The sequence below is a fragment of the Oryzias latipes genome, chromosome 5 (genome assembly GCF_053564925.1).
Source record: "Oryzias latipes strain Hd-rR chromosome 5, Olatipes_Hd-rR_3.1".
NCBI lineage: Eukaryota > Metazoa > Chordata > Actinopteri > Beloniformes > Adrianichthyidae > Oryzias > Oryzias latipes.
The window spans coordinates 7,466,899-7,483,872 of record NC_136241.1 but is presented as its reverse complement, the minus strand read 5'-3'; the positions used below and the strand labels follow the sequence as shown (position 1 = coordinate 7,483,872).

The 16,974-nt window shown below is 41.5% G+C and overlaps 1 protein-coding gene across 2 annotated transcripts in view; it reads left to right on the top strand.

The window, feature by feature from the left end:
• Nucleotides 1-16,974, top strand: part of si:dkey-49n23.1 (semaphorin-3D) — a 79,828-nt gene that overhangs the window by 42,883 nt on the left and 19,971 nt on the right. For both annotated transcript variants that reach the window (XM_023954800.2, XM_078946968.1), the window contains exons 3-4: nucleotides 10,481-10,635; nucleotides 13,284-13,346. In XM_023954800.2, coding sequence (XP_023810568.1) covers nucleotides 10,481-10,635; nucleotides 13,284-13,346 — 218 coding nt within the window. The remainder of the gene's footprint in view (nucleotides 1-10,480; nucleotides 10,636-13,283; nucleotides 13,347-16,974) is intronic.

The following is a 16,974-nucleotide window of genomic DNA, read 5'->3' as shown; positions in this document are numbered from 1 at the left end:
GTTCTATGGAACAATCGTATGGTCTATGAGGAGGTAATGAGCAAGCCTTGGATTTACTAAAGACGGGTTTGAGGTTGTGATAGCAGGTAAGTACTCTAGATAAGTCAACGTGCTCCTGGCAATCCATAGCAGGAGGTGAGACTCAGGGAATGTCAGATTGGAGACAATTAACCATACAGAAAAAACTCCAGTTAGTTTCACATCGTTGTCCCCAATCAAACTGGGGATTGTGCAATTGGAGCCAAGGAAAACCCAAGACTACGGGAGTCTGAGAAGTTCAGGTGATGTAGAACTGTATGTGGTTGCCGGAGGAGATGAGTAGAATGGGGGTAGTACGGTGAGTGATGCGGGAGAGATGTTGTACTCCCAATCCTGCTGCCTCAACTGGAGAGTCCAGAGGTTCTGTGGGTAGTGACAGTTGAGACACCAGATCGTGATCAATGAAGTTCTGTTCCACACCGGAATCAACCAGAGCTTGAGGTTTGATGAAATCTGCCTGTAAACATAGCTTGACGGGTAAAAACGGGCCTGTTTTCTAGCGGGGGTTTTCTGCCTTTTAAACGGAGCTGACATTGGGCGATGAAATGATCTGACTTGCCGCAATAGAAACAGGACAGTTCTTCCCTCCTTTTCTGTCGTTCCTCTGGTGTGAGTTTGGAGTGACCGATCTGTATGGGTTCCTCCATGGTCCTCCGAGATGATTCCTGTACTAGGGAGGGGGATGGAGAATTAGGCATAGTAACATGACAGCTGGTGTTGACTCTTTCTGCCTGTCTTTCTTTAAGATGGATATCAGAACATATAGCGGCTGAAATCTTTGAACATTTGAGTTTCAGGTTGAGAGTATAAACGATCCTTGATGTCCGTGATCACTCACAGCACGGTTTCTCTGTTTCAGACTCATGTAGCCTCGTCCTCCTTACGAGGCTGATTAAAAAGCAGCTTGAATTCTTCCATAAATTTATCATAGGGTACGTGGGAAATAGGATGAGATGATAAAAGGCTTGAGCCCACTGCATGGCTCTGCTCCTGAGGGAGTTAACAATCAGGGTTATTTTACTGTGATCAGACTGATAGTAACTTGGCGCTTGTTGAATAATTAGCTGACATTGCAGAAGGAAACAGGCCTCCACCTCTCTGTAGAAGGTCTCTGGCTGCAGGCGGATGTTTTCCTGTGACCAGGCGGAAGGAGCGGTAGCCATGTTCCCTGAGGGAAATGGGGCAGTGGACATGGGAGTTATCGTTGTCATTTGGCTGGTCAAGTCCAACAAGGCTTGTGAGATCCCATCAATTCTGCGAAACAAGTCCTGTTGCGTTGAAGTCATCTGAGTTAAGGCATCGACTTGAGGACCAAGGAAGACTCCCTGCTTGGAAACCGCGAATCGTAAACTTTCCGGGTCAGCTCAGTCTTGAGTATGGCCAGTACGTTACGTCATAATTACGATGAGCAGGAACCAGATGGAGAGAGAATTGATGAGTGAACCAAGGTTGGCACTTGTGGTGAGATATCCTGTTGACAAGAAGGTAAACGTGAGTACATGTGAATGCGTCGATCAAGAGATAACATAAGATGACTAAGAAGCATGAGAACAGGAACTGCACCATAGAGGAACAACGAACTGGTGGAGGAAGAGCAGAGAAGGGAGGGGGGAAGGAAAGGACTCCCAGGAGTACCTTGACATTGAGACAGAGAGACTTTTAAACCTGAAGAAAGAAAAGGAAAACTTCTACAAACAGGTTATCCATGTGTGTCTTCAAAAGGAGCAGAGCACGGACTGAAATTAGAAGTCAAAGTGAGTCAATAACAACAATTTTGGAAAAATTTCAAACAACACATTTTAACTGTTGCCAATCAAAAGGTGAATAAATGACTGTATGGGTGAATTTGTTTGTAAATGTGACTGATGATGTTAGTGCTTCACTAGCCATAAACCTCACCGCACGTCACTGCTGAAACCTATCCTGGCTGTATCCTGCCTTCAGCACATAACATTCAGCAAGCCCTGCGGCTCTGGTTCAGAATGAAGTTGTTCAGAAATGTCATTTCTAGGTATAAATTGATTAAAATAGAGATGAAAAGAACAGTGCAGGGGAGGAAAAAACTATTTTGATAGAAAGTTAGCATGCAGGCAGCATCTTATCCTTTTGGTGATGGCTTAAAACTCAGATGAGAGTAAAACATAGGTTGTCCGGTAAACCGATGGCTTGGCCTCCAAATAAACCAACCACATTCTTGCAGCTGCTGCATATACCTGTCTGTCAATCTCACACTCTGATCTTCTCTCACTCATAAACAAGATACCCCAAGATAATTAAACTGGGGCAGGAACTCTATAGCTACTCGGAGAAGACAATGAAACCTTTTGTCTACAACTTGGTGGTGTTAATTCAAATTCAAACTGGCCAGGTGTATATTAAAAGTCATGGTTCCATGAAACCAACAGGACATGCCTCCCCATCTTTTTACAACAGTACTATTTTAAAAAGGCTGTAAAGTGCTGTTTTGGCGCTGATTAGTCCTAACAGCAGTATTGTTTGCTTTAGTTCAAATCTGTCATGTTAAATGTATGCAAATTGCCTTCCTTCAGCCCTGCCACAGCTCAAATCTGGTTTTCCTCTGATTTTTCCATGTCACCACAACTAAGATCATCCCCATCACCTGTGTCCCTCTGCATGTATAGACTTCACACAGATCTCTATGTGCCAAATCATAGTGGTGTTTACTACTTATCCAAACCAAGTTATGTTGCCAATAAGCACAGCATCGCTTTCGAACATAAATTCAAGTCTGGGATTATGACTTTGTCCAAAGGTCACAAAGCGAGTCGGTATGTAAAGTATTGCTTTCAGATGTGCAGATTCTGTATTTGCTAACTTGTTTAGCGTGTTCTGTCGCCTAGGAGATCACATCTACTGAATCCTTAACAGATTATGTCCTTTTCGCCACAGTAGAGTCATTGCGTCTTTGTTGCTCGTAGCGCTTCTTACCAACCACCTCACGACCTTGATTTAACCACTTTGGTCGGATTAATTAAAGATACATATTATGACTGCCATGTCCTTTCACAGAAATATCTTGTTTTCATGGATGACGTAACTTCTTTTGGTGTGAGTTTTGCTGTGATTATAGAAATGAAGGGACTAACCAAGCTACTGGGAGTAATGGGATGTTCTTACACAGGTGTGGAGAGCAGGAAGTGAACCTGCAATCTTCCAATCAGAGGTTAGCGCTTTAAGTCTTTAACTCACAACAATCCAAGTTATGATGAACAATCTGATGACCGTCTTTCAGGACTTTCTATGGAACCTTAGTTAGCGGCCACCAAAGAAGAACAAACTTGAGCATACATGCACCCACTTCATTATAGCAGAGTTGCTGCTTATCTGTGCACCATTGTTTTAGATCTGAGCACTGAATAATCTTCTATCCCACAGTCTAAAAAATGCTTCTTTAGGTGGATTGGTTACTCTAAGATGTGCATGTGGGAGCAAATGTGTGGCCCTGCTATAGACTGGCAACCTGTCCATTTTATGTCTTTTGATAAAACTCAAGCTTTGAGGATGCACATCGTTTTTGACCCACTCAGAAGAAAAAAATTCAATGGGTTTTATGCACAATTTTATCCTGCTTTTCTTTGCTACTTGTGTCTCCATCCATTCATTTTTTTTTAACCTGGCATATACCTTTCGGGATCACGAGGTCACCAGAATCTGTCCTGGCTAATGTTGGGCGAAGGGGGGGGGGGGGGGGGGGGAACACCTTTCGCCCAACAGGGTGTACCCTGGACAGGTCACAGTCTGTCCAAGGGCACACAATCACACACACACATATGAAAAGCAGCATTCAGCTGTTTAACTGATTTACATTCAGACTTGCTGAACTAAAAAGTTGCTCCCAAAAAAAAAAAAAGCTAACTTACTTTTGCTTCCACACACTTTTTCTGTCTCTCAGTTATTTGAACCTGGAAAGCCTCTTGTCTCTGCAGATTTAAATGCTTTTTCTGGACAACTTCCCTTAAAAACAAAAAAACAAAAACCTTCTCTTTAGAGGTGGACTTATGATGATTGTTTAATATCAGAGTAATAAGTTGTTTGACCGAAATCCTTCTTTCCGTATTTCACATTTTAATTTCCTCATTATGGATGAGATAACCTTTGCTATTTTATTTTTTCATTTTGTGGTTGACTTCTAATCACATCTGCTGCATTTGAAGAATGAGATATGAAAGAGTCAGAGCCGAGTGCCACAGAACCAGATGTTAGTTCCTTCTCTGCAGATCTGCCGCCAGCTCCACAACTTAGATCAATCTTCACTATTTTCATTTTTAGGTCGACACATACAAATGAAATCTTGTTGAAAAATAACTACACAACAGCACATTTACAGTGGGTCAAAAAAGTGTTTAGTCAGCCACCAATTGTCCCATTGTCGGATTTTTCAAGAGATTACTTTCAAGACCTGTAACTTAGAGGATCCTCTCTTCTCCACTCATTACCTGTATTAATGGCACCTGTTTGAACTGGCTATCTATTTAAAAGACTGCTGTCCACAATCTCAAACAGTCAAACTCCACTATGGCCAAGACCAAAGAGCTGTCTAAGGACACCAGAAACAAAAGTGTTGACCTGCACCAGTCTGGAAAGACTAAATCCGCAATAGGTTAGCAGCTTGGTGTGAAGAAATCAACTGTGGGAGCAATTGTTAGGAAATGGAAGACATACAAGACCACTGATGATCTCCCTCAATCTGGGGCTCTCTGCAGGATCATACCCTGTGGGGTCAGAATGATCACAAGAACGGTGGGCAAAAATCCCAGAAGCACACCGGGGGACCTAGTGAATGACCTGCAGAGAGCTGGGATGAAAGTAACAAAGTCAACCATCAGTAACACACTACACCACCAGGGACTCAAAACCTACATGCCAGACGTGTTCCCCTGCTAAAGCCAGTACACGTGCAGGCCCGTCTAAAATTTGCTAGAGAGCATTTGGATGATCCTGAAGAGGATTGGGAGAATCCTATGATATGATATGATATGATATGATGTCCTATGATCAGATGAAACCAAAATAGAACTTTTTGGTTACAACTCTACTTGTCGTGTTTGGAGGAGAAAGAATGCTGAGTTGCATCCAAAGAAGACCATACCTACTGTAAAGCATGGGGGTGGAAACATCAAGATTTGGGGCTATTTTTCAGCAAAGGGACAAGGACGACTGATCCATGTAAGGGAAAGAAAGAATGGGGCCATGTATCATCCGTTTTTAAGTGAAAACCTTCCATTAGTAAGAGCATTGAAGATGAAACGTGGCTGGGTCTTTCAGCATGACAAGGATCCCAAACACACTGACGGGTAACGAAGGAGTGGCAATGTAAGAAGTATTTCAAGGTCCTGGAGTGGCCTAGCCAGTCTCCAGATCTCAACCCCATAGAAAATCTTTTGAGGGAGTTGAAAGTCCGTGTTGCCCAGCAACAGCCCCAAAACATCACTGATCTAGAGGAGATCTGCATGGAGGAATGGACCAAAAAACCAGCAACAGTTTGTGAAAACCTTGTGAAGATTTAGAGAAAATGTTTGACTGCTGTCATTGCCAACAAAGGGTATAAGCTGTAGTGTCTTAGTTGAGGTGCACAGTCAGGCATTTAAAGATAAAGCAAATGGGCTATGGTGTACAGTTTAATCGAGAAGCTGAATGATTGATGAAGAGTCAATGATTTACATATGGACACTCTGATTAGGATCTAAAACAATCAGAAAGTCTTTTACTTCCAGATTGAAGTTCTTTCAAAAAGCTAAAGTGACGGGAAAGAACGGGTTAACCCCTATTCATGCCGAGAACTACACTCCATTACGTTCCATTTTTAAAACCTTTTTTTGCTTTTAGTGAGATCATGATTCTGTGACAGCTGTACCTAAGGTGAATATCTAAAAAAATAATTCCTTTATATTTTATTTGACCTTGGAATCTGTGCAACACCGTGGGTGTGGCCTCAGATTAAAGGGTCAGCTTCAGTTCTCAGCTCTACACGCATCAATTTAGGAATGTTTTCAGCAAATGTCAGGAGTCTTTGGTGTGGCTCTTATGGTGGAAATGTTTTTTTCTCATAATTTCCAGTCAAGTTCCTGCATACAGTCATTAATGAACTCTGCATATCTTATTTACGCTTTTTTGTACATTTTCTGAATGAGATCTTATTGGAGCTCTGAGCGGATATGACTTAGACAAAGATTATTGACCTTTTTTCTGATCCTTAAGGTAATTTAACAAAAACTCCAATGACAAACACACTTCAGAGCAGCAGCACACAGCTTGACTGTGGACTTTTTACCTGGTGCATTTTTTAAGGAACTGCACCAGAAAACAAAACTTTTATCCAGATACACTCAAGCATTTTTCATTGATTGCTGTTTATCCATTTTGTTCCTGTGACAAAGTAGTTGTATCGACTTGTCACCTGTCTGTTATAGCTCATCACTTTTAGACAGGTCATGTATGAACAACACAACCACCAAATGTTTAGACTTGTTTGTTGATTTTGTCACGTTTTTTACCTTTTTCTTCCTGGTGCTCAAAGAACAAAACAGTGGCCAAGGCGTTCACTTCCTGTTTAGGAGTTGGGCATAGGAAATGGAAAGGATTTGGATTTGCTTGCATACCTTTTGGTTGTAATGATTTGAGTTGTTTGTTTATGTTATTTTTGTCTTTTTTTTCCAGGACTTCTACTGTATGGTTTCCAAGACATTTCTATCTTTTGTTGTATATTTTCTATTTTGTTTGGTTAAAGAAGCTTCCTTCCCGGGCGTGGTCTGCCAATTAACTGGAATAAATCAAAGGAAGGAGCTCAGTGTGAAGGAGGATGATCGTGTGTGAGCTGTAAATAAAACCTTCATTTCCTGAACTTTAACATCATCTGCGTCCTACGTTAACCCTTGTGCTATCCTAGGCACTTTAACATTGGGAGTTGGGTCATCCAGACCCACTAGACAGTGCGCTGAACCTTTTTTCTTCAGTGATTTGTGATCTTCACTGGTGTCCATGGATTACATGAAATCTTTCCACCTTTATCCACCTTTGTCATGGTAGGGAGAACACGTCAAAGTAAGGGTGGGGTCATAGGATAGCACATGGGTTAACCAGGCCACTCCAGTCACACCACGTTGTTACAGTTCCTCAAAAATGCTGTTGCAGGAAGGCTATATTATGCTTTTGGAGCTGTTCACAGGTTTTCTGTTAAGTTGCGGATTCTATTCAAATTTCTTCAATCTGACATTTTCTGTTATTGTTTTACAAACATTTACTGATATGTTTTGTTGAAGATAAAGAAAATCAGTCTTTAAATCAAAGTTAGCCTCTAACAGTCTTGTTCTGGATTTGAACCGAATGGATACATCCAAGTACTCAGCTTTGTGTTTTTTGCCCTCAAAACACCAATAAGTCAATCCTCATACTAGTCCTACATAAGTCCTTCATCACACTAGTGTTTTCTATAGGGAGAGCCCTTGAAACTCTTTAGGTTTAAGTAACATTGAAGATTATGCAAACAAGGTGGGCTGCAAAGCCCAGATTTTCTTTCTTCATGGTTGGTTGGCTAACAGAACATGTGCCGTCACCTGGAACTTCCACTGAATGCAGTGAGATTTTCAGAGCTTTGATTTATTTCTTATTTTGCATTTTTGTGGTGCTGAAACATGACAAATGTAGCATGCAGCATTCAACAGCACAGCTCAGCCTTGCACTGGACCGGCACAGAGCAGGTGTGTTTCTTCACCTTATGCACATTGTTGGGTCAAAGTTCCAGGCGTATGCATCACAGACATTTTGACAGTCCTTCAGAGTTTCATGGTCAGTTTCCTTCACACCTCTTGGTAATTATTTCCAGCCGTGGCAGGACATGGATGCACGCTGTGCTGGGGCGTATAACAGCCACAGTAAAATGCAGAGAATTTCATGGTTAATTAGCTGATTTCACTGAAGCTGAATATTACAGCTTTAAAATGTACAGATCAATTACAGCAAACATCCTTCACTACAGATGTAACAGTAGAAAAACAGGTTCTTGCAAACAAAGACTTTAAGTCTAATAAAAATAATAAAATATATGTAATAAAATATAACAGTCTGCTTTCTCTTTCGGCTTTTCCCATCAGGGGTCGCCACAGCGAATCATCGTTTTCCACCTCACTCTATCATGAACATCTTCTACCCTAACATTAGCCAACTTCATGTCCTCTGTTAAGACATCCATATATCTCCTAAGTTAAAATATTTATAAAAAATATTTATAAAATATAAAATATTTATAAAATATAAAATATAACAGTAAAATGGTTTAATAAAGACAAAAACAGGTAAATCTGCAAATTCTTTAGTTTGGTCAAAGCTGATATAAAGAACTTTTTTTGTGGCATGTCTGAAGAACCAGCTAAGCAGGAGGTTCCTCGTTTACCTACGAGGAACAGCCAGTGGATGGTTTTATTGAACTTCTGGATGCTTCTGTTACGGTATATCAGGATTACCCAAATGCAGGACCAGACTCCAAGGTTGAGGGACGATCCAGAGTTCTTTTACATTTTTTGGCTCATTTCTTGAAACAAAAATTACATTCTGAAAATTCTAAGATCATTTAGCAAAACAGTCTTACAGTTCAGCAGTTCAGCACACCACTATAGCTGTAAAGCTGTAAAGAGTAATTGCCACCAAAATGGCAAAGATCCTTCTTAATTGCTTTGGCTCATTTCTTGATCAGACCGATCGTTCTCAACACTCTTGGTGCTTTTGTCAAAAGTAATGTGGATGGTTCGGCACAACACCATGGTTCACCTGCAAAAGCTCATATCTCCCCCGAAACAATTCACTCATTTTACAAAACTAAATTTCCTTCTCATTTAAACAGTCAGTGCCCCCAAAATACTTTGTCCCTTTGGCATTGTGTAAGCACTGCAGGTCAAAATGATTGTCACTATAGCAGAGGACCATTGAAATGTCCCTCATGTCCACCTTTCAGTCTAATGACAATGGTAACTGTACTGTTTTTGTGTAGCTAATGGAATACAATTTTGTATAAAACTGAAAAAAAGAAAAAGGATTTTAGGGTAAGAGTAGCCTCTTAGGTTTAACAGCACACATTGCACTCACACTGCCAAGGAAATTGTAACCATCATTATTCACACACATAAAGTAACTTTCATACATCAGAGTAAAAAGAAAATGTATACAGCATAATGTACTTTATAATATAAACACAAACAAAAAACAAGGAAAATGATATGCAGCCTACAGCGCTGTAAATAATGCTTGAGTTTCACAGCTAAAAGTTCTTCACTGGTCGCTGTTCCTCACCCTCCCTCTCCTGGCCATCGTCCTCACCCTGCTGGCCATCGTCCTCACGCTGCTGTCTGTCTGGCCACAGATTCCTGTCCACATCACAGCGTATATTCTCCCTTGTGATGCAACGAGGGATAAAACGGGGTGCATGTTGCAACCATCCCCACACTGATCTCCTGTAATATCCTCACACGCAGCATCCATTGCATGGAGCAGGGACTTCTGATCTTGAGCCCGATGCTCATACACTCGCTCATACACTCTCCACCTCCAAGCGGAAAAAACTCCTCAATAGGATTGAGGAAAGGAGAATAAGGTGGTAGGAAGACTTTGACCATCCTTGGATGAGTAGTGAACCAGAAATTCACATTGTCCCATACAATAACATGTAGTTTTAGGTGAGGCCCTACGAGACCTCTCTCATTTTCAGTCATCAAATTAAAATAATAATAAGTTTATCAAATGTTCCAAGGGATTCATATATCGTATTCATGGTATTATGTTCTTGACTAATTTTGACAATTGAACAGACCATTGTGCATGTGATGACTTACACAATGAAATGATGCTGACTCATTTTGGAGTGAACAACCATTAGACTGAGAATCAACAATCAGTTTAGATCAACAAGATCTATTCACTTGGAAATTGTGCTAAATGTAGGCTACCTGCACTTAATCATTTGCAAAGATGTACTGAGACATTGTGACATGTATTAAGACGTTTGCAATTTGATGAAATTAATGAGAAATACCGTTTTGTTGTGAACAATTGCCAAGTGGTTTGGAGGTTTGTCCATGTTGTTTAGAAAATGCAATTTCTGTTTCAAGAAATGAGCCAAACCAATGGAGAAAAACTACAATAACAAATAAGCACCACAAACATAACAGGACTTGAAACCAGCATGACACATTAGGACAAGCAGACTGAACTAAAGCAACACTCCGACACAGACAGCAAAAACGGACCCACTTAAATAGAGCACAAACAAATTAGCCTAAAGTGCAGACAGCTGTGTGCCACTCATGGAGCATCACAGGAGAGGGGGCAGAGCCCTCCAGGAGAACCCACATCCAACCTCCACAGAATACACAACAGGTAAAACAAAACAGAACAGAAGGTTGTGACAGCTTCTGCCTCTTTTCCTGCTTAGATCTGACCAATGGTTCAGCTGTAGTCTGGGAGGGAGGAGTCAATGGCAGCTACCAGGCCCTGCTGCTGGGTGAGGATCACGGCTGGCTGCTGGTGGGAGGGAAAGACCACATCTATCTGCTGAACCCAGACAGCGTGGATCTGCCCACACGGACGGTGAGGCCCCCCCTGTAGCTTCTCTTCCTGATTTTGAAGTTGGCTTAAGAAAATATAAAAACCCTGATCTGGTCTGCACCCCACACAACAGGTTTGAATTTACAGAATTTAGGACATTTTATTCCAAGCCTTAAAAAAAGAATATGCAAACAGTAACATATCTGACCTAATTCAGGCAAACAGTCATGTACAATTACAGGACTGGCACACGGAAAACAAGGATCTGATTCCCAGGAGCAGTGTTGCCTTATTGGGGGGTGTCCTGCCAAACTGAATGGTTTTGGTTCTAAATTTGTGGCAAATATTGCTTTTGGCGGGTTGACTCAATTTGGGCAGGTTTGGGTTGATTTGGCAGTTTTATTTCGCATCAAAATACTTTTCAAACAGGGATTGCAGATAGACCACACATAGTCCTCATCATGAGCAACTATAATAATCTTGTCTGTCTATATATGCAGTTTATATGTATCATTTTAGTCCTTATTTTCCCCAAAATCTGTATATTTTGTGTATTTCTTGTTCAGTTACAGCACAGACTGAAAGCAGCACACAGAGTGTAGCCTCACGGCAGATCTTGCAATCTCATGTAAACTGGGTTGAAGCTGTTCCTTTAGGGTTCTTAGCGTATGCTGATGATGTGATGACATTATTGGCATTTTCTATGACATTTCCTCACTTTCTATTTAATACTTAATATATTTCACATTTGTCTAATGAGAAAGGTGAGCTAGCTTATAGGGGCGAAGTTGAAATTCCATAAATTTCTACCACAAACCCACCTATTTTCTGAAATACTGAGTGACATATGGTATTTCCCCCCTATTTGTGGGGGTTAGTGACCAGAGAGACCCACGAATATGGAGAATCACCCCCACCCCCGCAGCTGAAGAATGTCCATCACCAGTCCTTACTCATTAAAAACCCTTCTCAAACATTTCTGATGCTTTGTAAAATAATTATTAAAGAACACTAGAATATTGTTCAACATAAAGAGTTTTTTTTTATTCAGACCAATAGACTGCACTATAGCGTAATTTATAACGCATATAAGGAGTGTCAATATGTCTCCCTGTACCTTAAAGCGAGGAGTCTGTACTTCCTCCTTCATCAGTTAAGTGTGAGAGGTCATCTTCTTCCGGAAGAGGCTTGTTTCATCCATCATTCATTCATCGAGATGATAATTATTTTTCGCGATTATCATCCTCAGCGTATCAGGATATTTTCCGGCAGCTGATGCCGTTTCTCTATGGAAGGGCACAAACTTCGGTTAAAGAGATTCAGAGCAATCTGGATCTAGAAGGATCCTTCACAGGGTGCAGTGCCATCCAACTACCGGCCAATAACCTGTCTCTCCACAACATGGAAGCTCATGTCAGGCGTTATTGCAACCAAGATATGGTGTATGGATCAATACTTGAGCATCACACAGAATGGCACTGTTAGACCAACTCCTGTTTGACAGAACAGACCCTTAAGTATATACCATGGCCCAGCTCTAATGCACATTTGATATGATCTCGCGGGCCAATTATAATTACACTGTGGGCCAAATTTGGCCCCCGGCATGAGTTTGACACGTGTGGCCCTTCAAGAATAAAAACGATGACAAAAAGGAAGAGATGCAGACCACAGATGTTGAGACACGAAAGCTCCTCACCACACATGGAGGGTTACATCCCAAATCCAGTATCCCGGGACTGTATGCTAGCTGGAGGGAAGGAGGCTTATCGTGGAAGCCACTATCCAGGATGAAACATCCAAGATGCATGAATACATCAAGCTCAAGTCCCCAACTGACAGTGTGCTCAGTGAATGTCTCAGGCAATGGAGAGCAGAGGATACAGTGCTGGAGGACAGATCCTCATGGGAGGACAAACCCCTGCATGGGATGTACCACCGGACCATAACTGATATCAAGTAGTCCTACAAATGTTTAGAAAGGACTGGCCTACAGGACAGCACTGAAGCGCTCATCCTGCCAGGTCGGGAACAAACCTCAGACTTAGATCTACCACACCAGACAAGACCAAAGCCCTAGGCTGTGCAAAGAAGCGCCTGAAACAATCCAGTACATAACTTCCAGTTCAATGCAGGGCCACTCAAAAATACACACACACACACACACACACACCCACCCACACACGCACACGCAGACACACATATTTACACCTAGGGGACAATTCAGAGTCCCCAAATAACCTTTGAAACATTTTTGAACTGTGAGAGGAATCCTGTGTGCCTATAGAAAACCCACAAATGTACAAGGAGAACATTTATGCTTCGCACGGAAGATCCCAGCGAGGATTTAAACCAGGGCCTTCTGTGAGGCTATTGTGGTAACTATCACACTACCATGCAGTCTTCTTCTTCTTCTTTCACTTTTGGCTTTTCCCACCCCTAATATGTTTTTTTTCAATTTCTTCAATTGATTGGTATAATAAGACATGAGATTTGTGTAGAATTTTGTATAATATATCAGTTCCATAGCAGAATATTCATTATAGTAATAGATTTTAATAAATTGCTTGTTTTCATACAACCTAAGTGAATACACCTATATATTCAGGATGTGTTTGGTTGAAATGTTGCCGCTTAAAGACCTTTAAATTGCGTAAATGTTTCAGGATGTTTTTTTTTTCCTCCATCAGATCTACTGGCCTGCAGCACAAGAAAATGTGGAACGCTGCAAACTGGCTGGAAAAAGTTTGGAGGTAAAAGGAAATTTCAGTGCTTTTAGAGCTGAAGTGGGTATGATACTTTGCAAAATCATGAAAGCGCTTGAAGTATGGAGCCCCAAATTGTTCTTAATTAAAAAAGCAAATATGACCTTGTGCAATCACACACAATCAACCAATTTATCTCTTATAAATATATAAAAAGATAATGAAATTGTGAAAAACCTGCACACAGGTTTTAAATTAGCCATAATATTATAAAATATATTTCATTTTGCTTTAAAACCCGTTCATTATTTTTAAAACACGATTTTAAAATTAATTTTTTTAGTCATGTTGAATATTTTTATAATTCTATGACTTTTTTCAGAAACTCGGATTTCAAAATCAATATTTTCCAAAGTAGCTTTGTTTTTATCTCACATTGCTTTTTTCAGAATGACTTATTTATTTCAGAATGAGTCTGTCGGTCAATCAAACCAAACAAGGCGGAGACACTTTTGTGATTGGCTACTCCTTTACTTAGATATAAGCAGCAGCAGCCTAACTTAATTGATTGAAGTTGCTTCAGCGAACGTGCACACCCCTCAACACTAGGTGGGAGAATGCACCTCAACACATAAACAGTGTTGCCAGACAGTAGTAGCCGCGGTTACATGGGCAAAATATCTTGATCGGATCAATGGTCGGGTTAAAATTCAACCGTGCACATGGGCACAGAAAACCTTTTTCCGATTAGAACAAACGTTCACATGGGTCACACTTTCGGTCGGAATAAATCATTTGGGGATGCGCAGTCTGCTCGGACACATGGTTCTCCTGAGTCGGGCAGCCGCTAACCCAGAGTGGCGGGACGGCTTGCAGTCCGAATTCTCCCACACATAACAAAACAACAAAACACACACGTAACAAAACATCGTCCCTTCCCCTCAAACACACATTAATAAATCCGGCTGCTCTGCTCAGAGACACAGTTCACTCGGTCCACTGGCACCCAAGCTCGGGTGCAGAGCTCCAGACGTCAGGGGGCACGAAGCGCTCCTCCCACACATCCCACTCATGAGGGGTGCAAAGGAAGGGAGAGGCGAAGAGCTAGCGGGGTGAGAGCGGAGCGGCGCTTTGCACGGGGCGTGCGCAGAGCAGCTGGTCGGTACCGTATGCGCTCCAAAGCTTTCTCTCAGTCTATGCATGACGTAAACAAGGGCAGTAGTGACACACGATCAGAATGAACCGTTTACATGCACAACGATCGGATAAACAATCGGTATAACCCACCTTCCTCAATTGGAAATAAATTTTGATCCTAACAAGTCTGATCAGGGCAGACTATTCCGAACAGTGTGTTTACATGACACATTTTTCTTCCGAACAGGCGTTCTTTCCGATTACTTTTGTCCATATAAACGCAGCTAGTGTTGGGTGGCTGTTGGAGTTCCGATAATCATCTATGTACTGGAGCTCCATGAACACACCAGGAAGAGTCGGTTAATGGCCCGTGGTCTGTCATATAACCTGCTGTTGGGGGTTTGCCGCCCCGCCTGACCAAAATTGTGTTCTTTAAAGCTTGACACCGCGGCCATGTGTGGGAGGAGCTACCAGCTAATGTTTTTGGGCTGATCGCTACACTGTGCAGTGTCTGTGTTTATCTCACTTACAATGCAGGAAGACACGGATGATGTTTTGATATTTTGAAGAGTTCTACATGGCAATCAAGTTTCCATGTTTGAGTTCATGAGATCATTCAGAGTTTCTGAGTCTGAACTATCTATTTTACTACCGTTAAACAGATAGGACCTGAACGGACCTGGGTGATTAATTAGTCCAGTAGGGAAAAAAACAAAACAACTTGTATTGTTGATTCTTCGGATCCTGTTATTTTATATATACCAATATATGCTGTATTTTCATGACCATAAGGCGCACTTAAAAGTTGTAAATTTTCTCCAAAATGAATGGAGCTCCCCATGGTGCGGTCCGCCGAAGGTGTTGTTGTGTGACTTCTATATAGAGGATGTAAGAGAGGAAAGCATGAGAACGGTAAGGAGGGCAGAGTGGACGTGAAAGAAAACACACACCCCCTAATAGTACTAAAGTGCAGGTATGTGCACTATGCAGAAAAACATTGTTTTTAGAAACCCTGAAAATGCTGTAAAAAGACACTTATGCTTATGAAGCACAGTTTAAACTGCAAGCCTCCGCTATCAGCTACGCGGAGAAACATGGGAGAAACAATAGAGCAGCTGCGAGAGAATTCAAAATTAATGAATCCATGGTTCCCAAGCTGGAAAACGAACTCAGAGAAGTTAGGAAGACTCAGCAGAGTTTCCACGGAAACAAGGCAAGGCGGCCCGAGATCAGCTCGAGCAATGGATTAACGATCAGAGAACAGCTTGGAGAAGCGTCTCTACAGTCACCACTCGACTGAAGGCGGTAATGATTCCAGAGGAAATTAAAATTGAACATTTTCAGGGAGGTCCTTTTTGGTGCTTTTTGTTTTATGAATTGGTGCCATCTTTTCATCTGGGCGACGACTACGGTGGCGCTGCAACTTCCAGTGGATTACAATTAAAATCTGCTCCTACTGCAGTGAAAAGATTGTGAACAGGGCGTTCAAAGTATGTTGCCAACGGCGTGGGAGCGATGGAGGACGGATGCCGAGCACACTTTTACTAAGACTGGGAGGCAGCACCAGGCGAGTTACGCCACAATAGATTGTAGATGCTTGGACTAACATGTCTGCTTGCACTGTTCGTCGAGCTTTCGCAAAAGCCGGCATCAGTGATGAGGAGCCGCACGGCAAGGAGACAGACTCTTACGATGATGGAAGGGAACCTGGCGTGTTTGATAGAAATTTAGCCCAGCTGTTCATTTCAGATACAAAAGATGAGGACTTTGATAGAGTTTTAGATGCTGATTGATGACTGAAAAAATAAAATATTTAAAACACAACCAACTCAGTTTTGCTCCCGCAGCCTTTTTTAAAACACATGCGCCGTAAAACCTGTTGCGCCTTTTGTATGTGTTAAATAAATAAAAAACACCCATAACTTTCAGACGTCTTTTGGGCTGGAAAACCGGGACACTATCTGGCAACACTGCACAGAGAACGAGAGTCGGGAGTATTTCAACGGGCACTTAAAGACGTGGACGACCGGTGTGGGTACCGGATGTTCTCGGGTTGCCGGATGTTCTCGGGGTCCTTCGGGGTCCTTCGACCAATGATGACGTCACACTATTTGATTGGCTGTAAGTTGCCACGACCAATGAGTTAACGTCACTAAGTTTTTTAAAAAACTTTATTGACAATTGCGGTATCATACATTAACAATGACATTAACGTTAACAACGAACAATAACGATGTAATCAATATTGCCTCGAAGATCAGTCACCATTGCCAAATATAAAATATTGACATAGAAAATAAAGAATAGAGGGGAAAAAAGAAACAATGAACATAACACACAAATAAATAAAAACATAAGTAAAATAAAATAAAGGAACATAGAAATAAATCTAAGTAGTCTAATACTAGTTAAGTTAGGGGTACTCGTGAAGTTTGTATTTCTGAACAAAACTAAGCAATTTCAAGCCATTCTTCTTTTTCATATAATGAAGTGATTGAAAGCAAAAACAGAGCTCTTTATTAAATGTTATAAAAGTGGT